Source organism: Condylostylus longicornis, unplaced genomic scaffold (assembly GCF_029603195.1).
Source record: "Condylostylus longicornis isolate FDR11 unplaced genomic scaffold, ASM2960319v2 ptg000084l, whole genome shotgun sequence".
NCBI classification, from domain to species: Eukaryota; Metazoa; Arthropoda; class Insecta; order Diptera; family Dolichopodidae; genus Condylostylus; species Condylostylus longicornis.
Window position 1 is genome coordinate 4958015 of NW_026578052.1, and position 26334 is coordinate 4984348.

Here is a 26334-nt window from a genome sequence, read left to right on the forward strand (position 1 = left end):
GATAGATGAGATTTTATTGTAATGAAATAAATAAATTTAATAATGTCTGCAACGAAATAAAATCCAATAAACTTAATGCAACGATCTAGGAAATTAACTTTGATGTTCGTTATATCACAGCTACTTCTTTCACCTTTTATAATATTGTTAGTAGTAGAACTACACTTCAAACTGAAGTGATTTGGTTACTAAAAATTTCCAAAAAGAAGAATTTTTGCAAAACCAAATAAATTCAAAAATGGCATATATAGAAATTTTTGTCAACAAATTCGGTTTTTCATAAAAAAATCCATTAATTCATAAAAAATTTGTGTTTTCTATCTGAAATGATGCAAAACTATATAAACAGACCAACAGTTAGAATGTCATTAATAAGCACATTTTGCCACAAATAAATTAAAATTTACATAAAAAAATTTCCAAATTAATTTCAAAAAATCACATAAGATATTATGAAGTCTTGTTTTTAAAGGATTTGTTTTCATACTTTGCAAATAACATATTTAAAATTAATTTAAAAAGAATAAAAAATGTAGAAGAAACTGAATAAATGAAAAAAAACCTAACAATTTCTTGTGTAAATTCTAAAATTGAAAGCAAACATTAAACAAAATATTTAAATAACAGAAAATTTGCAAACCTTTTCTCTTTTTTATTCTATTTTTCATTTTACCTTTATAACAAATTTTTTAGGTTAAAGTCATAAAATATATTTTCCCAATCAAATATTTTTTAGTGCAGACCATAAATTTTGTAAAAGAAAAATGTAAAAAAAAACAAAAGAAAATAGAAAACCAAGTCGGAAATAAAATGAAAAATAAATATGAAAAATAGAGAAACTGAACAAAATTTTTGTATTTCTACTGAACTATAAACATAAAAACAAAATATCCTTTTTTTATATATATATACATACATACATATATATATATTCAACTGAAGAACACGCATTTAGTATCCTTAAATGAGGATGCCATTCATCACAAATAAATAAAAAGGGAAAAATGTGACACACAAAGATGAAAAAAAGGTCAACAACAGCAACAATACAAAAACAAAAACACCAAAAGTAATAACAAGAGCAATAACAACAATAACAAAAAAAATAAAACCAATTTCATTCAATCAAACGTCAAATTTCATATCCTTAAATATTTTTTTTTTATGTACTGTGATTTTCTATCTCTTTTTTTTCTTCTTCTAATATTATTCTAGGACACAAGCACTCAAAAAAAGGGACGTTCATCTCGTATTTTGATTATATTTAAACGCCTTTTTTCTTTTTGTTTCTCTTATCACGTTTTTTTTTCCTTTTTTATTGTTATTCTATATATTTTCTTATTCTTTTTTTTTTATTTCTTTACTATTGTCTCTCTTATTACTTTAAATGTATTCAACCATTGACAAGAAACTATCATTCATCAAATTATAAGTTATTCCGTGACCCCATAACCTTTTGGGAATTGAACATTGAACAAGTTTATTCATCTTCTATATAATGTGGGAGAACCCACATATATACGTATAGAATTTTATATACGTATAGAAATACGTATATAAAATTATTTTATAGGTACATTTAGAGTTTAGTGCACTCGCTACAAAAAGAAAATGTTATAAATTTTTGGTCCTTTAAGAATAAAAGCAAAGCAATATATGAAAATTTTTCAGTTTTTGTAAAATATTTTCTTTCTTATTAACTGTAGATTGTTTTATTTCAGTGGAATGCGTTTTTGTATTTCGGATTTTACGCAAAAATTTATTAATTGAACCAGAAATCATATTTACTTTATGATAGCATGACAACTTTGTTTTTCTTGTTGTACGTTTTTGTTTGTAAATCTCTTTTGGGAATTGCAATTTATTATTTTGGGATTTAGATTTCATCCGGGAGGAATAGTCATTTTGAAGTTAATTTATTGAATTATGACAATAAAGGATTTTTTTAACTTTATTGCCTCCTTTTCATTTTGTAATGAAAAACGTATTCAGTGATAACAATGAGTGAGTGTTAGTGTACTTGTGAAAAGGATTTAGATTAGTTTTGTTTATAGGTACTTAAACACATTATTAGTTTTTTCGAAATTTTAATTGACAACTTTAAAATTTTAAAGGATTATTATTTTTTTCTTTGCTAAACAGCAGAGATTTTTTAATTAAAATTGATATCGACCTGATTTGCAACTTGTTTGACTTGGTAACTTAATATACTGAAGTAAAAGTAGTAGAATCTTTTGACTCGATCTATAATTTTTTTGTTAAAATACGCACAGTATACATATATGTACATATAGTAAAGTTAATTTGCAAATATATTTGTATTACAAAGACATTTTGATTTTATATTCTGAGTTATAATTCATAATTACTTTCTATGCACGATAATAAAATTACAAGTCTAATGAAATCTATTCAAAATTTTTTTGTGATTATCTGTGATTTCATGTGATTACTCAGATTTTTGATAAATTTTCAATAATTTAATTTCCATGTTCATAATTTAGCACCTATTTGAGCCCGAGAAGCTTAATCAAACTAATTTTCTGAAAACATTTTGAAGCTAACTAGTAAAGTTTCACCTTCGTAACTACTTAAAATATATGCCGTTTAGGAGTATTCAATACCTTTTTAGTACTTATTTTAGAACATAAAATTTTTCTCAATTTTAAGTGTATTCTTAGTAGTTACAATGATATTACAATATTTAGGAATGTTTCATTCAGCAAAAACTATTTTGGACGCGGGAATTAGAATTGTTTTTGGAATCGCCTCAATAAAAACTTCCAAACGAATTCTCTTTTAAGATTTGTATAGATTTGTATCTTTCATTCCACTTTCATAGCCAGCAGGGAAAAACTTATATTTCGTTTTTAATTCCTAAAAAAAAATGTATGTTAGTTTGCAATTCGTTAAATATATTTCGAAAAAAAGAAAGAAAAAATTGTTTTCTTTTTTAAAGTTTCTGTTTTAAATTTTCTATTTTGTGAAAGAAAATTAAAAAAATTTCTTATGTTTCTGCATCCTTCTCACTTACAAAAATTTAATGCGATGTTAAACACATTCTTACAAGAAATAAACTTATTGTTTCTCAATATTTTTGCAAGACTTAGGAATTGTATTTTGTTGAATTAAATGCTTAGTTTCTAGATTAGTGTCTAAGATTTTTCTTTTTTCCTTTTTTTTAAAATTGTGAAGACTTTATACATATTGCTTATTTATATGAGAATAGTTTTTTGTAAAGAGAAGATTTTATCTACTTATAAAACACAAATATATAGTGAGCACAGGAATTATAAGGATTTACTCTTACTTATTTCAAGAACTTGAGAATGAAAATGTAAATGTGCGGATGTATTGTTTTTAATACTATTGATTTAACATAAATTTACAATACATAAATTTTTTTATAAAATTTTTTGATATGAAGAAAGTAAAAGTGAAATTTGTATAATTACGGTAAAGATCGGTATACGGTAAAGATAGGTATACTTCGCTTCAAGATATCCCAAGTCATATTGAAATTAATATGTTAGATATCCCTATTTTTTTATTCACTTCTACCTTTATTAATATTACAAATTTTTGTTTTATTTTTTTCTACTTTTTTGATGACATAACCTTGTCATAATTCTGTTAATTTGCAATATTCTAAAGTTACCTAGTACTCATGTTATATTGTCATGTTAAATATCTTGTATTTACATTCTTTACATACAGTATTTATGTGAAAAAAAAATTTAAAATATATTTTAACTTTATTGAAAAATGATAGATTAGTTTGAATTGACAACATGTTGAATGAGTACATGACGTAATTTAAGTATCTTGTTAAAACAACTTTAATACATTTAGCAGAGTAGGTATAGAAGATTTACTACAGAGCTTTGAAAAATTGAAGAAAATAAAGTAATAAATTATCATAAGTTCACATATTACCAGAATATTCCATTCATATTACAACAAGCGCTCTCTAAATTGACGCTTAAACAAAAATCCACTACAAACATGTTGCACACCTTTCGTTACTAGCACATTTTCATTGAAATAATATTTGACTTGTAAGATCGTAAAAATCTACATAACCATCGTTGAGCTTTTCAAGGATACGATAAAAAAAAAAAATAAAAATTTAAATAAACTTAACGGAAATCAAATAGAAATTTATTTTACACTATTATAGAACGCCTAGCGGAAAATTATTTAAACTTTATATGAAACAAACTTAATTATTTAGAAAAGCTTAATTTTATTTTTAAAAGCTTTTATATTTTGAAGCTTTACATATGAAAGCTTTCATTTAATGTTTCAAAAAATTGCACATGCTCTGGAATATAAAAATATGAAATGTCAAAATATATATTTGTAGTTATGTAGTATTATTTTCTACAAAACAAAACAAAAAAGTTTACTGGAACAAAATTTTCCAACCGACTGATGCTGTGCAGCATCTATCAACCATCCAATAAAAGGAAGATAAGAGAAATTTCCAATCAGTGTTTCATTTTCCATTTGTTTCCCATGTTATCATTCCTTTAAGGATGTTTTCAAAAAATTTAGTTCATGTTTCACCTTTTTGTTACAAAGTAATCAAGAACGGTCGTGCCCACATTTTAAAATACGATAATGGATTTTTTTGTTTTTTCTTTTTTCGATTTTGAACTATGCGCGATCTTAATGGTAATTTAATTTTCATTGAAATTATGATGAAAATGAAGTGAAAGGGAGTTTTGAAATTTTTTTTAATATTTATAAGAAGAAAGTTTTGTAATATCAAAAGTAAATAAAAAATTAAAAATGTCAACAAAATGTAAAGAGTTTATATGATAAGAGAAAAAGATTAATTTTCAATTTTTACAAAATATTTTAATTTTAATAAGTGTAAAATTATACGTATAATCCATTAGAGAAAAGTGAAAATATCAATAAAATTAGATTAAGATTTCATAGCTTATAGGAATATTAAAAACAAAATTTCAAAATGAATATTCAACCTTTAGATATCTTCGAAGCCGAAGATTTAATTAAATATGAAATGTTTGGTTTATCAAACGCTACTATGGTACCAGTTATGATTACAATGACCCCAGCTGGTATTACACCATTGACGCCGCAACCGGCTTCATCAGCTTCAATCGGTAATCAATCAGTAACAGTATCAACACCATCAGTAGCTAGTATTGGTAATCCTATATTAAATACATTAACTGGTACCTCAATGGAAACACAATATGACGCCAGCACAAATACGATTAGTAATAATTTAGGAAGTCTTGTTAGCAATTTCAATGATCAAACTTTAACACAAACAGCACCATCATCAACAGCATCAACACCTTTACAATTACAACAACAACAACAAATTCATCAATTTCATACTTTACAATTACATCCCCCAGGGAATACAACTCCATTAGGGGTGCAACCCCAATTAATACCACCCGGGAGTATCATAGTTCCGGCATCACAAACAGCAAAATTAACACCTGAACAATTACAGCAACTTGAGTTGGCAGCAGCAAATGGTCTAATAGGTAGTGGTATTGTTTATCAAACATTACCATTACCGGCAATAACACCACCCCAACAACAACCACCTCCAATATTTTCTACAACACAACAATCACAATTAACCCAAACCCCAGTTGAATCACAACAATTCATAGATGAGCAATCCCAAGAACAACAACAGCAACAACAACAACAATTCGAAAAACAAATACAACAACAATATAATACAAATTGTCCTAGGCATTGTCATATTTTACAAACGCAACAACAACAAAATAATATAAGTACAGCAACAAAAATAACCCAGACTACAAAACCAGTAACAACAAAAAATGCTGCCACTATAACAACAGCTACAATGACAATATTAGAAGATGAAAATGAAAATGAAGATGAAGATGATGGTGAAGCAGATGATTTAGATGATGATGATAATGATGATGATGATATGGAATCAAATCATGGAAACGATTCATATACAACATCATGTATTCCAAAGAATTTCTCAATGAATGGAAGAAATAATAATAATTTTGTAACAAATTTTGGACGGATAACAGCTGGTGATTTTTTTAGTAGTCAATATGAACCTGGCTGTAATGTTGGTTGTAATGCTCTTATGATAATGGGTATTGGAAGTAGCAGTAGTAGCGGGAATCGTAATGGGAATATTGAAATGAATGGTAATACATTATTAACAAATCGTAATAGAAGACAATCACAACAACAGCAATTGCAACAACAGCAGCAACAATATTCAGAGCTACAACGGCAAAGTTCTATAATTGGAAATCCAATTGGAAATTTATTAGATAATAATATTGTAACATCTGGAATATGTAGTAATGGTATTGGAAGCGATATAATAGGTGATGATAATGGAACATATAAAAATGAAACAAATAACACGAACAATGACCAAGTGAAACAGCAGTTACCTTGCAATTGCACTTATATGAGCTTTGATAACTTTACGGATTATCAAGTAATTATTTTTAATTCATCCTTTTTTTTTATAAATTATTTACCTGCTAGACACAATTTATTCTACGTTAATTTTCAATTGAGTTAAATGATAAGGACCTATAAAAAGTGTGAAATATTGTGTTAGAAATATTTTATGGTTATTTAAACGTTAGGATCATAAAATAAAATTATTTAAGTATGTATCTCTGATTTAATGAACAATTCAAGCTACCATTCTAACCATGTTTTTTAAATTTGGCCATAAAAATTCAAATATTTTCTACAGAAATTGCAAAGAAAGCACTTAACGTGAATATTTTTTAATCGTAAAATTTTTTGAATGTTGTTTAATACTATATTATTGTCATAATTAATTAATTTCATTTTGATGATGGAACTTTTAGGTCGTAAAGTTTAAATTGATTTCTCTCTAAAACAATTTTCACCATTACTGCATATTCTAAAAGAATTCTTGTTATCTTTTTATTACGCCTTTAATTTTATAATCTTATGAAATGAGATTTTAAAAATATCATTGTTTGTAGTTAAATCTAAGAACCTTTTAATTCTGTGAATTTTAGCATAATTTAAAAAACAAATTTAAACAAGAAAATTTCTAAATTTTCTTTCATGTTTATCAGAATTTTTTCACGTTAAATTTGAACTATACACTCTTAACATATCAGTCGAAAAATAAAATTTCTTTTGATACTTTTAAAGCAATTCATGAAAATACTTAGATTATTTTCATGTAATTAACTTTACTTCCATGTAAATTGGAAATTTTATGACAATCTACGACACTAGCACATACACAAATTCTTGCAAAAGTTATTGTATAAGAAATTTTAAATTATAAATTGTAAATAAAATATAAAAACAATAAAATATCTTGAAATTGGAGGAAAAGAAGCTTCTATTTACAAGCTGCTTTTAATTATAAGCCAATTAAGAAATGAATTTTCAAGAAAATACATTTGATATTATCGTATTCCGAAGAATACCGATGAAAATAATTGTTTTAAAAAATAATATCAATGGGATATTTTAACCATTACAGAGTAAAGTGCTATTATAAATGCATAAAATGCCAAAATTATTAATTTTTCCAGGAGAACATATTACAGTCTTTTGTATTAAACTATGATTAGCAGAATTTTTAACAGTTGATATTCCTCCATTTACCTGTACCTGTCAAACTCTTCCAAGAGCTAAATTAGCATTATGTAGTATTCTTTATGAATGCAGAAACGTTACTATAATTTAATCCAATAAAAATCTAAAAAAAAAAATCATAACATAGAAAACTTTACAAATTACTCCATTAAAGGAAATTTTGTATTTTTTTCACTCTCGGTCTGAAAAAAAAATCTTAAGAAACTAAATATCCTGGAGATTTTATTTAAATTATTATTGGAATATCATTTGTTATTGGAAAATTTTGTAAAATTGAATTTTTTTGTAGAGAAAATACCTAATTTTTAATTTAAATTCCAAAAGGTCAATTTTATAGCATTAGAATTGAACGTATTTCTTTTTTTCCATTTAGCTTTGTTACTTTGTTTCTATTCTTCGTTTTATCACATTAGTTTTCTATTTATTTTCTAATATAACTTTTTTCTTTTTCTAAATTTTCAATACTCTATCCATGTGACATTACACAGAATAAGGCAACATTTTTTACATTCCTTAAACATACGGTTTTAAGTGACAGAATTTTACTCCAATATTTTAAGGATGCTATGTACAAATCGGCTCGTGACCAAAAACCGTAACAGACTAACTAAACCGTAATAAGAATTTTTCATTGTAACATTCAGTGTAGCAATTCTATGAAGTTTAATACAGCACAGGAATTTGGACTATTATTTTCATTCTACTAAATCGAAAAATAACAGAATTACACAAACTGGTTCTTAAGTCTAAAGTTTTTCATAAGGCTGGAATCTTTTGTTCCGCAAATTATCAACAACAGATTACATTATTTAAGATTATTTACACTAGCTGACACCACTCACTACAACTCCTGATGTCATGAATCCGACTCTGAATAGTAATAAAATTTGAATATAAATGAATGATTTTTATTTTTTACTTCTCCTTTTTTTGTAATTCTCATGTCTATATTACAGATATATGCGTATTTGCTCAATAACATTAAATTCAAAATATTTCGGATGTTATATCTAAAAAACATAAACATAAATATGTGATAAAAACTCATTAAAAAAAAATTCATTTAAAAAACAGTTTAAAAAAACTCCGAAAAATAAAAAACTATAAAATAAAAACATAAATGAAAATAAAATTTTATAATCCTTAAAATCAGTAAAATAAAAGAGACATGTGTAAAAAATGTTTCTCTCTTATTTTATAATAAGTTTTTGAAATTAAAGATGGACAAGGGACTTCATTGATTATATATTTGGGGCAACTATACAACAACTTGAATTTTTGTGAGCAAAATAATAAAATAATTGTATTAGAAAATGATCATTGTAAATGAATGGGATGGAGGCAAATTAATTTTGAAAATTTTATAATTGAATTGAAAGTTTATTGGTTTCGTAATGGGAATTAGGAACCCAAATTAAAACCAATGGGTAAAAAATTTTTTATTTTCTGAATTTTTTTATTTAAATGTATTTATTTGAGGTTTTAACATATTCTCTTAAAGTAAAAAAGGGCTCAAAAACTCTGAATTAAAATGTTTCTTTAACTTTGTATTAAAAGTAAATTTCTTAAAAGAATATTTCAAATTTATTAAATTAAATATTTAAAATAATTATAAAACATATATATTACAGGTTCAATTCTAAATTATTTTCATTACCGTAGAGCATTAAAGGGTCTCCGTAAGCCTAAAATACATCATACCACAATGAAATAAAATTAAATTGAATAAATTCTTAGAATTTTTAAAATGTTCAATAAAATTTGGAATGTAAATAAGTTTATAAACGGCTACATTGAATTATTTTAAAATTTCAAAGGAAAAATAAAAAAATACATACAATATAGATATAGAGTATTTTTAATTCAACGTTACAAGTACATACTTTGCAAAAATTCAAACATAACACTCATACCACTCGTACATTTTATTAATAATTTTTATACAAAATGGCTCCAGCTTTATTTTAGGTCGTAATAATTAATTTAATTCCCGTTTTTTTTTATTATTAATTCTTTTATAAATTTTCATTTCTCATAATTGATTCATCCGCTTCATTGACTTAATGTTATTAATATTTCATTTGGAACTTAATAATGTTAATGGCCTGTTGAACTTAATACCATTCAAAAATCATTTAAGAACCATAGGGCCAATAAAATATTTTTTTATAGTCTGCTATTTTAACAAAAAAATTAAGTGGAAATTTTTATTTCTTTTTTATTTTTTCTATTTTTAATTTTTAATTTCTCTAACCAAAAATCAATAAAAACTTAAGAGCAAATATTTACAATCATTTAGGTTGAAAAGAAAAGTGATTTTATAATTACTATCTTAGTCAATTATAGGATACGCGAACAAAACTGTAATGAAAACTGCATGGTGGCTAATTTATAAAATAACTTGGATTGTTACATCATAATTTCCTTAAACAGAGTGAATTTAATCGACTCGAATTAGAAGATAAAGTTTAAAACTTTTTCACATCCTAGCTTCAACATGTATTTTTGAAAGTAACGTTTTAGGCGGCAAAATAGCTAAAAAAATTTAATGCATATTTAAAAAACCAGTGAGAAACGGTTGTATAATCACCGGTTTTGGACGCCAAAATATTTTTGGTTTTTGATATTTGGTATCATCTAAGAGAGTCCAACATATTACTCTACACATAGAATTCGTTAAATTCATTTTTAATTTATTTCACTTATAGTGTTATAAATTTAATATTAGAATTTTATTAAATCTTCAAATTTAAAAGTATTTCGTAGAAAACCGAATGGAAAATTTCTTTTTCTTTCAATATGAATATATTATTTTTGCTTTAAATATCCTTATTATCCTCATTCAAAAAAGAGAAAAAAAACAAGAATCTTATGGCCTCTTTTGATACGAAAAAATCTATTTAAAAAAATAAAAAAAAAAAATTCAATGTGTACATTCGCTTAAATAAAATTGTGTGGGTACAATAGGGCGAGCCATTTAATTTTTTTTTTTTTTTTTTTGCATTTATAATTATTGCGAAGACCTTGAGATTTTTTTTATGTGGAAATTCTTTGAAAACAGCTGGTATTTTTGTTTAATTCTCTTAACTTAAAATTTTATTTGATTTCACTTGGCTTTACTATTCAAATCATTAAAATTGATAACAACTTGCTCAAAACTACTAAAATATTGAACTGATCGCTCCAAATCAAATAAATTTTCATAAGAAGTTTTCGCAACTATAATCTTTTACTACTTTTACTACTGAAATATAATATTTTGCAGAAAGCAAAAAGTTTATGAACAATAAATTGTTAGAGTCAGTTGCGAATTGTAGAAAGGCTGTAAATATATTCTTCAAAATTTTCAAATTACTTTAATTTCACATCACACCAAGATTATTATAAGGAGTGAGAGTGATAGGAAATGTACAATGAGGCGTATCATTCGTTATAGACCTATTTATCCCCAATTGTTAATCTTTTTTATGTGCTTCACATATTGAACCGTAAAATACTGCGAAGACTCTCTTCTTTACTCCTAAAGTCTTAAAATTTGGATACTAAAATAAAATTACAAAATTAATTAATTCACATTCAAATTGGTGATAATTTTAGTAATATCAAAATATATATTACTTAAAATAAATTTTTTTTAAGGCTGACACTTTAATACAAGTCGATCTAAAAATTTAATTAAGTATGTCCGCTATTATGCTCTATTAATTTCAATAGTAAAAATTGATTTTTAAGTAGGAAGGCTGACCAATAGGATTTCCAAAAACAATACATATTCCTACAAAAATTCGTAAATTTTCTAACGATCCATCCTAATAAAATACTTATACATTCTGCGCCTATTTCTTGTATTACACATAAAGTACAATAAAGGAGGCGAAAACATACAAAAAGAAGTCAAAAAGAAAAATACAATACAAAAAATAAAAAAAATAAGGGAAGAAAACACCAAAATAACCCAACAAATTGCACAACATTATGCTTGTCTTGTCGTCATATCATTATGACAATAACATTTCAAAGGACTCTTGGCGCAAATAACATTTTTGTTTCGTACTTTTTATTTTATTTTCATTTATGTTTTCTTGTTTTTTTTTTTTACATTTTTATTTTGTTTTTATTAATATAATTTTTATGTTTTTATATTATTTTCTATCATAAAAAAAATAAGAATGGATTCTGAATGGTAGTTTGCGTTCTCTTAAAAAGTTCGAACAATAACAAAATTTTAATCATAATAACGTATATAGTCACCATTTTATAAAATATATAATAAGTCTATATACGCAACGATAATAATGAATAAAAAATATTGCAATAACAAAATTTCAAGACTAAAAAGTAATATTAAAGAATAAAGGACATTACCCATTTGATATTATAATATGAGCTCTTGTATATTTTTCATAATTTTTCTTATTATTATTATTATTTTTCGTTTCGATCTTTTTTTCTTAAGCTCTATGTATGTTTACTCATAAGTTCATAGTATGTACTTTCATAACACATATAAGACAACAATATAGAGATTCGAAATTCAAGGATAATAATTTATAGGGTATTCACACCCGATTGATATCTCATTTTTGCTTCGTAGACATGTTATTCCAGCTTGAACTTATCTTAAAAAAAGTTAAAAAGTTAGCTATTTCTAATTGAATAAAAAACGTTTAAAAGTTTTGAAAATTATTTTGAAAATTTCATCTACACACTTAGAATTCGCAAACTAAAAAAATATTTGATACCGATAATTCTTGGCTAAAAGGAAAAAAATTATAAGCTGCAAAACAAGTACATACATCAAGTTAGTTTTGTCCCCCATATTTCCCAAATTATAACAAAGATTGAAAAAGCAAAAGGTTTTCAAGAAACACCAATTCAGTGTTTTTATAACTTGGGAAGGAAGGTCGGCCTACTTCGGGAACACAATCAAGTCTAGTACACTTTGTATCCATAATATTAATATTATATACAGAGAAAATCGGAAAACATTTTTGAATAAAACAATGAATATTATAATTATATTATCATTTTATACTTACATGTACATGTATATAATATTATATATGTACGTATATAAAATAGTTAAGAGGAAATGTTCAATTATATTATATGAATATATATTATATGAATGGTATTGATACTGAATTAGTCGTTATTATGAATACTCTCCAATTAGGTTACAATTATTAAAGGTCCCTTTTAAATTTATGTTATCGATATTGTCTTTCGCATATTAAAGATTAAAGAAAAATTAAGTTTTGTATATTTGATAGAAGAAACTGTGAGACAGAGTCAGGGTAGAGAGAAAAAGAAAGTAGGATATATTTATGTATAAAATAGGCTTGTATTTAGTTAAATCTTTTGAATTTCCTTTTAATATTAATTCGTGTATGTTCAATAAGCATACATATATATAAATATTATACTTAGAAAAGAATATAAAAATATAAACTGTAATAAAGAAAACATTTTAAATACATAAGAATATTAAAAAAAAATGTTAAAACATGTTGGAGTACTGTTGATATTGTCTATAAGGTACCGAAGAGGGATGTTTTGTTATATCGTTTGCATTAAAATATCCGCACCTAAAATTTTGTATAAAAGTTTTATGAACAATTTTTTATTATTGTTTTTGTTTTTAAGTACTATCGTTTCAACTAATTTTTATTTCATTATATTGGGTACCTATTATCAGGTTTAGCTTTTAACTTGCTACTTTTGCTTATTCTTCTATAATAATATTATACATCCTATATATCAACTTATTTTAGAGTAATTTTCATAATGATGAAGGAGTCATCATCATCATCATCTAGCTAGGGTAATTTTTTTTTTTATTAAAGTACGTGAGTTGGATTTTGAATTGATTTTGTAATAAAATATACAAATATATTTTAGTAAATGTGTAATAGTATATATTTATAGTTATATATGCGACAATATACATTCACGTAAATATATAAAAGCAAAAATATTTATACATATCTAAATATATAGGATGAAAATGAATATACGCATATTTTGTGAAACAATTCAATAATTCTTGAATCTGTTGTTATCATTTTTTTATATTCATATCCACGATATAAGGACAAAAAATAAAATAAAAAATATCATGAAATTTTATTGTAAGGATATTAAGTTGAGTTGAGAGCCAAAAAAATAACAATAAGAGGAAAAAAATTTGAAAAGATTTCTGGATGGGCACGTAGATTTGATTTAAAAATACTTTTGAAATCTGTCATATAATCATTTTTTTGTTTTTGTTTTATTATTTTTCTTTTTTGTCATTCTTTTTGATTAAAATAATATTTTCATTTCTCTAAAAAAATAAAACAAGACAAAAAAGAAACAAAATAATAGTAAAATCACAAAAATCAATAATGATAATAATTTTGTCGTGTGTCGGAGGACAATTTCCTCTCAAAAATATTTTAATATTATCTTTACATATGTATTATCATTGTTCACACAAACATACTTATTCGAAAATTATTATAAAATCTGATATAAAAAAAAGGATTTATTTTACACTTTGAAAATATATAAAATGAAATAAATTTTAAAAAGGATATTTTTATTGATTGATTTCAAAAAAATGTATAAAAATGGAATTATGGTTACCATTTTATATTTTCGATTTGATTGTATTGAAATTTTAAAAAGTACATGGAGCTCTTAATAAGGATTAAATATTAATTTTTAAAGCTTGCAACATATTGGAAAATTTTCTAGCAAAAAAGGATTCATATAACCTTTAAAAATAACTTCAATAAATTTGAAATTAGGAACACAAAAAGTGTAAAAGCATTATGAAAAATATTTTCTTTTTCATTTTTAATTTTAATGAATATTTAGAAATTTTAAATTGAAAATTGGATTTAGAATTTGTAATAAATTTCGTAATTCTATAATTTAATAAAAATATTGAAAATCGATTCTGGGTATTAAATAACATTGATAATTATATAAACGTATTTATGTTGCGAACAGATTTTTTAATTAAAATTGCAAAGAAAAAATTTTTAATCTTTTTTTTTGCTAATTAAACAAAATAAATTGCTACAAATTTGTAAAATATGTTACTGTCGTAAATTATTACTCTTAGTCCTTTTTGTAAAGAATATCTTTTTGGGTAACTTGTTGTATTAGCACTACATATTATCGGTAATGTAATTTAAAGGAAAAATTCCAATTTCATTTTAGCATACATTATAGTTTTTGAAAAGACAATAAAATTATTCGAATTATGAGATGATCCGTTAAATGAGACAAAGTTGCTTTTTCTTCCGGACTCTGGTCTGGATTTGAACTCAAAATTCAAAATTAAAAACAAGAAATTTGTTCTTTATGTGAACAGAGTTTAATTTTAAAATTATTAAAATGTCAATTAAAATATTATAAACAAAGCTTTATTTCGTAGACCCTTTGTTTGGATCAGAGAAATCAAGATATAAATGTATATTAGTCGTGTTTATCTGAAATTCTATAGTTCTTTTTAATTTTAGAACAGAACAGAAATTACAAAAAAAATATCCTTAATAAGCTTAACAAGCAAATAAAATATACTTAATAAGCATTGGGTCGAGCTTTAAAATAAAAATTCTCAATTAGAAAACTAGTTTTCGCCATATTTTGCAATATTTTAAATAATATTAACAAAAACAACTTTTTCATAAAAAAAATAATCACTTAGGACCTTCAGATGTAAGATGAAATATTTTTTAACTGCAATGTTTGAAGGCACATACATATTTCTGGATATTATAAATTATAATGCTACGAAACTACTTTATCGCTGTTCTATAGAAACAGAAATCCAAATAACATTGGAAAAATAATTACTATAAATAATTTATATCAACTGTTCTAACATTTAAAAAAAAAATATTAACTTAGAATTAAATTTTTAGCTTAAAATAAAACTTTACTTACTTACGTTACATTAAAAAAATCTGCCCAGAATTTAAGCGATCTTATTTTTGGTTGAGTTGATATTAAAATTTGCCTATTTTTCTCGACACACCAATGATATTAAGAATGTCCTTCCCTAAAATTATGCAATATATTAACAAAATTTCTTTAATTAAATATGTATGTATATTCAATAGTACTGTAATGAAACTTATGTAAAAATGAATAAATATTTTTTAGTGTAAACATACGAAAAAATATAATGGAATCAAGATAACCCTAATGAAAGTTTACTCGTAGCTCAATTTTATATTTAAATATTTTTGGTTTCTTTCCTTCATCTTTGAAAAATTTATTTCGTCTAATTTACCTGAAAGTTTTCCTTTTTTTTTTGCTCGTCTTTTTTTTCATTTATTTCCGCAAACATAATTTACCATTATTCACATTTCTTAAAATTACAATTTTTTTTTTAGCGCTTTGAATAAATTTTATTTTAACCCACGATTTTTTCATTTTCGTTAAGGGGATTTCCTATACATTTTGTGTTTAGAATATTTAAATTCATCTATCAAAAGAAAGAAAATGAAAAAAAAAAATCTATGTACACTTAGTTGGTATTAAAATATACCTACATTATGTATATGTATATGCATATAGTTAAAATATGTATATTGTTCGATAATTTGTATGACATAGAATACATGAAAAGTGTGTCGTGAGACGAGAGTATGTTTACAAAAGTGTGAGGTATAAAATATGTATAAAGGTTTGCTAGTATGTGTTATTATTTAGGAAAAAGTTGAAGCAGGGTAGAACAAGCAAAATATATACAAAAAAATAACTTCAATCAGAAGTAAGGATTGAGTTTATTTTGAGAATGTATAACAATTCAAACCTATGACAGTCACAATTTATACCAATTTTCACTTTTAATTACATAATATCGCATATTATAAAGTATTTTAGAATACCTCCTAAAAGTATGCATATTTGTTCAGATAGATTGCTTTATCCTTTTGCATTCAAAATACATGTCAGTTCTTCAATATTTTAATTATTACATTTATGACAAGACATTTACAAAAAAAAAAAATATTTCATTAAAAGAGGATAAAAAATATTAAAATATTTCATTCCCTACAATAACCCTTAGAAGTAGGGTGTGTAATTCAAAAAATTTAACTCAATTATTTGAAACATTTTGTTTCTTAAATCAAACTAATATCAGAAAAATGTTGTTTTTAACGTCAACCCAATTTCAAAAAGGGAAACTTAAAACTGAAGAAAAATTGGAAAACAAAATATAAAAAGAAAGCAACAGCAACAAAAAAAAAAAGAAGAATTAGAAAAAAAACTCATTTTACATCATATTAACAGAAATTCCATCAATTTTACCAAAATTTTTGAATTTCTTCTAAAATAGATGTATGTATATACTTATATTCAGAAAAGATGAATGAAATTTATTCAAGCTCATCATTATATTACACAAAATTTTAAACACATTCAAATATACATACATATATATATATTTAGTAATATTGTATTAAATATATATGTACACATTTACACTAACAAAATATCATTATGAACAATGCATAGTATATTTTCTATCACATAGGATTAATATCAGTTTATTCCATGGGAATTCATATAGAAAAAAAAAAGTAAAATAAATAATATATTCTCTTTGGGAGAGAAAAGGAGACAGAATCATGATTACTTTTAAATATTTTTTTTTTTTTGTTATAGTAGTAGAAATTTGTAAAAAGGAAAAAAATTCTTTGCTCTTATTTTTTAGTTTTTTTTTTTTTTGTATTTTGAATCTTATTAAAGATTAATAAAGATTGGTAAAGAGGGAATGAAATGGGATGTATAGTATTTTCTTTTTCATCTCTTTTTCGACACAAATACAAAAATATTTTTCGATTAGGGAAAATGTTCCTCGTTTTGAATATTTTTTGATAGCAGATGGAAAGAATTTCTATTTTTTTCAAATTCAGAAGAAGAGAAGAAATTTTTTTTTTGCAATTTTACAAGGATCTTTAATTTGAATTTTTTTCTTTTTTATAAAAAAAAAATAACATGTATGTAACATACTATCAATATATATATCATAACATATATATGTAAGTTATATATGTAAAAAAAAATGCTACTTAAAGATCATTATTCTGATATAGAGTAAAGTGTTCTTTTTATGTTGTCAAAATCTTATTTTAGCATATTATTAGGCGATATATTTTCAATGTTAAAACTTCCACAGAAACTGTTTTATTATTCTGAAAATAAGGTTTTAAATTAATTTGGTTTATTTAATTTATTACAATGTTATCGAAATTTTCTTTTTTCATTTCTTTGATGATCCGCCTTTAATTTTTTAGAAAATTTTCAGAAAAAAAAAAAAATAGCAACAAAAGAAAGTGGAATATAAATGAATTGTTAATGAGTTTTTAGAATTTTCTCTAAATAAATAAATTATTTAAAATGCTCAATAATTCAAAGTCAATATTTTTGTAAATATATCATGTAGTTAGTTGCTAACTTATTATCAGTTAAATTCTATCAAATTATTTTTGCTCTTTATTATTATTGGGTTACTGCTACTGCTTTTTGTATATGTTCATTATATTCAAATGAGGGATTTAATGAAATAATTTTGTATGTACAAGGATAATAAAATTTACAAATAAAAATTTATATTAATGGGTTTCTATATAGTATAATTTTTGTTTGTTACTTAAAATATGGGAAACTGAAATAAAATGATATACACAATTATAATAATCAGATTATTTACCATGGTATTACCTAAAATTTTCTATTTTCTTACTATCAATGTAAAGTCTTTTTCGAGTTTAAATTAGATAGCAGAAATTTATTAAAGAGCATTGTTTGCTTTTTGGGTTAATCTTTATAAAATTAAGATGAATTATTTTTGAAAAATAGTTATTCTTGTATTACAAAATTCAATTCTGTTCCAAATTCAAAAAAATTCAAAAAAAAATTTATGCAAATATGAATTCAAAATGCTTTATACGACCCTATAACAAAAATGTTTCATGATGGGGTGTTATAGGTTCATTTTTATGAGTTGTAAAAATATTAAGTACTAATGACGTACAAATTTAAATTAACTAACCTGATCTTAAAAGCTTAATCTGGTTTCGCTTTTTTGTAAACAAAATTTCAATAACAATCCCAACATATTGTATGTTCCAACATTCCGCAACTTCCAGCATTTTCAATGCGACTTGAGCAAAATTGTATACGTTAATTCATTTCATTTTAAGAAACAAAAGGAAAACTTATTTCTTTGCATTCCAAAAGTAATAAATCCTCTTTTGAATTTCGGTAATACTAAAAAGTTAAAAGAACTTGATTAAATCTACAGATCATTTTTGTTTGCAATACAATTTTAAAAATAGATTTATTTATAATATTTTAAAATTATACATATGAATTTCAAAGATTTTATCATCTGAACTAAAATAAAAATCTACATAAACTAGATTTCCATATTATAAAATATAATTAAGTACACAAATGATAAAAATTGTGTTATGTAGAAGACAATCTACTCTTACAAATACCCTTTTTTAGAAATACAAAATCACTGTGTGAAACCAAAACAAAAGATTGAAAATAAAAAAAAAGTTCTCAAAATAAAATATTTTCTTTGATGTCTTATTTTAATTATTTTTTCATTATAATTTTATATAATAAAATTAAAATTAAATTTAATAAATTCTCCTCACCAGAGTTTATTTTTTTTTCACAAAACATTCATACTTTAAATAAATAATAAAATTTAAGATGAAAAACAAAATACAAATAAACAATTTAAAACAAAAATAATTAACCAAAAATCTTATTAAAATAACTGTTTATTAGATTTTCTAAAATAAACTGAATTTTGCGGTTGTTTAAAGAACTTTTTTAATATTTTAATATTGTAATAAATAATATGAATTTGAATTTAATTGTACATATTAAGCATAATAATACAATTTTCATATTATTATTTAAATATTATTATGCAAACTGTTAAAGAACTTTCTCTAAAACAACTTTCAATTTTATTATCATATACGTAAAACTTTTTAAAAGCTTAAAAATATAAATTCATATTGTATACGTATACTCAAGTTATGTAAATATGTTTTAAGTGGCACCCAAAGAAGAAGATTTTCAAAATGAGTTAAGAACAAGTTAATCAGAATAAATTGAATTTAGAAATTATTAAAAAGACTATGTGATTATTTTACGAAGTTCATCTTATGATTGAAAGTTAAATTTTGAATTTAAAAATTGTACTCAGAATTCTGGTCCTCATAATAACATGAAAGATGCTATTCTATTTCAATCTGTGAAGTATGTATCAAATGTTTTTACAATACTCTGTTAAATAATTACGAGTGATTTGCTGTAATTATTCAACTCAATCTACATTTAATTTATTAAAAAATTTCAACAAGTCCTAATTGTAAATTCATCAGTTCAATAGAACTCAGATCTCAGATAGAGTTCAATAGAATCAGTTAAGGTTCGTTCCACATTTTTAAATCACTTTCGAACTCTCATTATTTTATTGATACTCATTTTTCCAAACAAATTTAGTTATTTTTCCCAAAATGTCGAGGCAATTTGTCACATAAGACAAGCTACATAAGACAAGCATATGATTATAAATCACTTTTTTCTCATTAGACGATTTAAAATTCAAGATACATAATGAAGTCCCATTACAATGAAAGAGCTCAAAAATTTTGTTTTCTAACTTTCCTATGAAATTTTAAAAAATATTAACTAACACTCATGTGTGCAATAAATACATACATATGTATGTAGATATGGTGTGTTTCTTGTTTTTGTTTGGAATATTTTCACAAATTTTAATAAAATTATCATTTGTTTTTTATTTTATTTTTTATTTTTTGTAGCTCTTTAAAGGAAAGTAAGGAAATTGTTAAGAAAAATAATAATTTTCTCTTTAACACATAATATAATAACTGGAAAATTTTATTTTCCTCATTTTTTCCTTTTTTTTTTTCTTGTTTTTCATTTGGTTTTTGTGTGTCTTTTGTTTTTGTGAAAAAAAATTTTCTGAATAGGTTTACCATAATAAAAAATTCTTTTTTCTTTGAAAACAATGTTAAATGTTTTTTTTTCTCTGTGATCACATATAACTAAGTGTTTATATCATTAACACAATTATATGTGTGTGGAACAGAAGTGTATATATAATATTATTGTAAATTATATGAGAAAATTATTTAACTTTAATGTGTCACACAATTTAAATTTTATATAGGATTTTCGTTGTTATAATCTTGTATAAAATTGGAGAGTGTTTCAGAAAGATAAAAAAAAAATCAGTTAGTTATTTGAAAGTTTAAATTTTAAACGAAACTGAAAATTAGTCTTTTATAATATAAAAAGTAGTAAGAAATTTCAATTTACTAATAAAGATATTTTTCTCAAAAATATACTAAAAATTGTGATATAAATTGGCTATATTATAATAATTATTATATCAAATCCTGTACCAAATCATATTCAAAATTTTAAATTAAAAGATGCGTAAATATTAGACAAAGTTCGAATAATATAACGATTTCATATGTCAAGTACATTTTATAATATATTACACCAACATAAAATTTGGATAGGTAAATAAACTCAGTGAAGACTTTCAAAATATTCCAAATTCACATTCAATAATCTTATATATGTATGTAGTAAAAATTTAAAATATTTACAATTGAAATTAATATATTTGAATATTTAATAAACTTAGTTAATATTTTCAAATATTTAATAAACTTAATTAATATTTTAAAACATAAATAAATGCTAAAATTTCTATAACAAAGCTATAAAATTACGGCACATTAGAACAGATTTGCATCTATTGATTTCATTCAAGAGGAAAACCAATGACTTCATTCATTATTATTGAATCTACACATTTATTTCAACTAAAAAATAAAGTAAAATTAATAATATCTACTTTAACAAAATAGCAAAAATATTTTTATCAGTTCTTCAAATATTTGGTTGAATTAAGCACTCTGTTTAGAGTTTTCCAAGTACATGTCTATAATCATAAATACTTGCTTTCTCTAACATTCATGCGTCTTTGTGGTTAATTTCATTTTTGCAAATTTTTTTTGTTCTTTTGTTTCCACATTTTTGTTTTTTTTTTTGTGAACAATACAAAATTTCCTTAAAATTATAAACTCAATAAAAAAAATGAAACGTAAATATTATACTAGAACAAAACCACAAAAACAAAAAAGGATATTTCAAAAATACTTTTGTATACATAAAAGTAAAAGAAAAAAAAAAACAAAGAACACAAAAGAACAAACGAAAAAACTGAAAAATTTGTTATCCTTTTTCTATACAGGCTGTAGACATAGAATAGAAAAAAAATTGAATGCTATTATCAAATTTTATTTCTAGTTCATTTACCATTTGAATGAATATATTTAAAGGTTTCCGAGTAATTTGATTACAAGCCATTATATTTCATTAATTTTTATTTTATTTTTTATTCTTATGATCCCCTTTTCGCCACCGCCTCATTCTTTATTTTTTTCTTTTTTCTGTTCGAGTATAATAACTTTTAAGGGTTTATTGCTTTTATTCTACAAAATATTATATCATTATTATTTATTATATTTACATTATTACTATTATATAATATAATAGAGATATATTAAAATAAAATTATGAAAATACTATTTTATAAATGAGTTATTTGAGTAATAAAAGAGAAGTAGAAAAAAAAAAAAAAACAAAAAAAGTTAGAAATATTTTTGTTCAAGTATTTATTTTATTGCTATTAAAGTTAAGTGTAATTCTATTTTTATTTAATAACTTCTATTTTTATTTAATAGAATTTATTGTAACTAGATTAAAGAAAATATTAATAAAATTTTTGATTTGAACTAACTTTATAATTCTCCATTATAATTACACTTTTTTACAAGGCACGTCATAATATTACCAAAGATTATTCAATTAAATAATGTAAAATTAATTGGAGTTGGCATACCTAACTGAATGTTTGTGGTAGAAAAGTAATTTTCAAGCATTTAAAGTTCTTTTATTTTTTAGAAATTGTTAAAAAATTAAAAACTATAAGGAAATTTATAAAAATTTGTTCAAATTTCGTAAAGAATTTGTACAAAAATTGTTAAAAAATTAAAAACTATAAGGAAATTTATAAAAATTTGTTCAAAAAATTCCCCTACTTTAATGTTCAATCTAAGAAATCAACCAGTTTAAGTAAAAAATAATTTTATCTTCGAGTTCATTATTTTATGCATTTAGAATTTCAGATTTTTCACTCGTCTGACTGATTTTTTTACTCTTATTTTTTTACCTGTATTTATTTTCTGCATAGGGACAAGATTTTTTTATATTATGTACTTAAAATAATTGTTTAAATATAATAGTTTTACTAATTATTAAATAAAATTTTAAATTAATATTTACTAATTAAGTCAGAGCTATATGCAGTGTCTCCTAGAAATTAGAATAATGATGTTGTACACTTTTAATATTCTTATAATTTCATATAAAATGATAATAAAAAGTTGCATAATTTTATAAAAACAAAATTAAAATAAAATGTTATCATGCATTTGTTATTTTATATTCTTTTAGAAAAAAAATATTTTTTTACATAATTCCAAAATTTTTTTTGAAATTTTAGATTTTTAATTTTCAATTATTAATTGTGCAATTCCTGTCCGCCTGTTTTACAAAAATTTCACATTATATAGGTACAAAGATATTATTTAGTAAAGAAACGGATTGTAAAGAAATAATTAGAAATTTCTAAATACATATAATTTTTGCCTAGAAATCTAATCGAGAACCGTTTAATTAAGTAATTATGTTCGTACTTATATTAAAATTTTCCACCTTCCTCTTCGAATAATGCGGTGGGACGATGTATTTATCTAAAAAGTCCTAATTTTTTTAATGGAAATATGCTCTTTAACACACTATATATTTGATACGAATTTATTTTTTTCTAAATCATTCAAATATACAAAATATCAGCTTATTCTATAAATACCAAATTTTATACATTATTTGTAATTTTATTTACCATATTATTTACAAAATATAATGTAATGTTGCCTAGTCTTATTTAATAACATTGAATTAAAAAAAAAATTTCTATTTTCTTTTACATGTACAATGGATTTAAATATAAAAAATTTTATTTTACATAAATTTCAATTAAAATTTTATTATCCTTGACATAAATAAGATAAAAAGAACTATTACCATTACTATATGTATATTATTATACTGTATAGGTTTATGTAAATTCAAATGTGTGAATAATAATATCATATTTGAGCAATAAACTATATATTTTTTTGGGATAATAAATAATAAATTAAATAATTTACAAGAATAAAAATAGGAAAAACAAAAAATAGTTTTTTAAATTTTAAATTACTAATTTTACATAAAATTTATACCATAAAATGCAATATACACTATTTAAAAATCCCCAAAAGAAACAAAACAATTATAAAATATAATTAAAAAAAACAAAATTGAAAGCATAGTTGTCAAAGACACACTCACACTATAGAAGTAAATAAACATGATATGTGGTTTACGATACACAATAAAGTTATTAAAAAATAATTATGTATATTTTAAAATATTAAAATGGTTGTAATTGATTTTCAATGAATTTTGTATAATATTTAAATGGGTATTATCATCGACTTAAGCTTTATACTCATAAACTTCTGCAGATCATTTCTTTATATGGAAAATGACACAAAATTAACATTGCAATTAACTTTGCAATAAACCATAATTATTTATTAAATTGTTTAATGCCTTGAATAGGATAATTAAAGGATTGAGTAAGTAAAGAACATTAAGTTGTAGTTGGATTATTAAGTGTTCCAAATTTTCTTTCTATTAATTTGAACACTTTTTTTGGCGTAATTTTAAACCTATATGTATGCCATTTTATTAGATTTTAAATTCTCAAATTTTTCTTTGGTAAATCGTTAATTATCCAAGTACATAATTAATTTTACTATTATCTATACCACGCACAAAGCTATTATTAATTATTTATAACATTAACTAACCCTATGATGAAAGTTGAGTTGATTAAAATTTTACTATTTTATTAAATTTTAATAACATAGTTATTACGAACAATTTTATATATGTATACATATAAAATAGTTTATATTTTATAATTAGATGCAAAATGAACATTTAAAAACAAAATGAATTTAAATAACTTATTAACATATTTTAATGTTTTATGTATACAATTATAAAAAAATGGTCCTTTGCAATTTTTAATATAGTAAAGAATTGATTAAAAGCGATGGTAAAATTTAATTCTTTATATAATTAAGTTGAGGTTGTATGAAAGCAAATAAATAAATAAATATGTATAATATGTTCAATAATCAAAATCAGGTACCAATAGTTTTCCTAAAGTTAGTTTTAAAATTAAGGTTCTCGAAAATGCAGAATATAATTACTAAATAATCATTTGAATGAATGAAATGGTTATGAAGACTTATGTTTAGTAGTACACTTTGTAAATCTTATTAAAAGAATAAAAAATACACAAGTGTTAAAAAATTTTGAGTTTGGAAACAGAACGTTTTCTGAAATAGGTTTAATAACATGTGTTCTTACAAAAATTCTTATCTTACTCCATTTGATAATTATAGTATAGCAAGATAATCTATCAGTTTCTATTTAAGATCTTGAATATTACTGAAATTTTTTAATTACTTATTAATTATTATTAAATCTAAAGCTTCGAATATTTTTTTTCGGATGCAATGAGTTTATTCGGTCAAAAAAATATTATTTGCAAACTCGTATATCAAAGATTTTTAATTTAAAATTTTGATCATCAGTTTTCTAAACATCAATGCAAGTTCTAATGATCTTTTAGCTATTAGACGGCCAAAATTTAACTAAAAAGAAAAGAAAATATTAGTTATATTAAAATGAACCAAGAATTATTTAATTTTATTTCCGTGTTATATTTATTACTTAATTAACATTCGTCCTTTAATAGTAATTATCGAAATTATATTTTCTTCTATATAAACCTTTAAAATAAATGTTAAATTTATTTTGACAACCAATTAAATGTGGATTTATTAAGTTGAAAGTATAGTCTTTCATTAATTGAAATGATTGTGACTTATAATTGGAATTGTGTAGCAAAAATGAAAGTAATGAGAATAGTACGACAATAATTATCTCTTTTATATGTAATACGTACATTTTACGTACTCATCATATAAGACTATTTTTATTATGTATGTATATTGATTACATTATATTTTAAAATAAAAAATTCTTTAGAACAAATAATCATTTTGTTTTAATAAAATGAATGAATATTTACATACATACATGTATATAATTAACTTCGAAATCAGTCAAAAATTTTCAAGAGGCATAATTGAAAATAATAGTTTCGGAGGTTATAATATTCCAAAATGATAATTTGCTAGTAACAACATAATCTTTTAGAAAGTAGACATTGAATAATTAACAGACATTTACAAGTAGATATTGTAGGATGTTTTAAGAGACTTGTAATTACTTACGAAAATTTGAAGTAATTACGAATATTTTAATTTTATTCTAACATCTATTTTATATTATTTAATTTTTATTTTAATTAAGCATATTTGCAATTTTACATTAATTAAACAAATGTTCAATTTTTTT

At 22.9% G+C, this 26334-nt stretch overlaps 1 protein-coding gene across 1 annotated transcript in view; it reads left to right on the plus strand.

Moving 5' to 3' along the window:
• Positions 1–4978: 4978 nt before the first annotated feature.
• Positions 4979–26334, plus strand: part of LOC129613592 (probable serine/threonine-protein kinase fhkB) — a 53457-nt gene continuing 32101 nt past the window's right edge. Inside the window, exons 1-2 of the mRNA XM_055527723.1 lie at positions 4979–5688; positions 5749–6493. Of these exons, the coding sequence (XP_055383698.1) occupies positions 4979–5688; positions 5749–6493 (1455 nt within the window). The remainder of the gene's footprint in view (positions 5689–5748; positions 6494–26334) is intronic.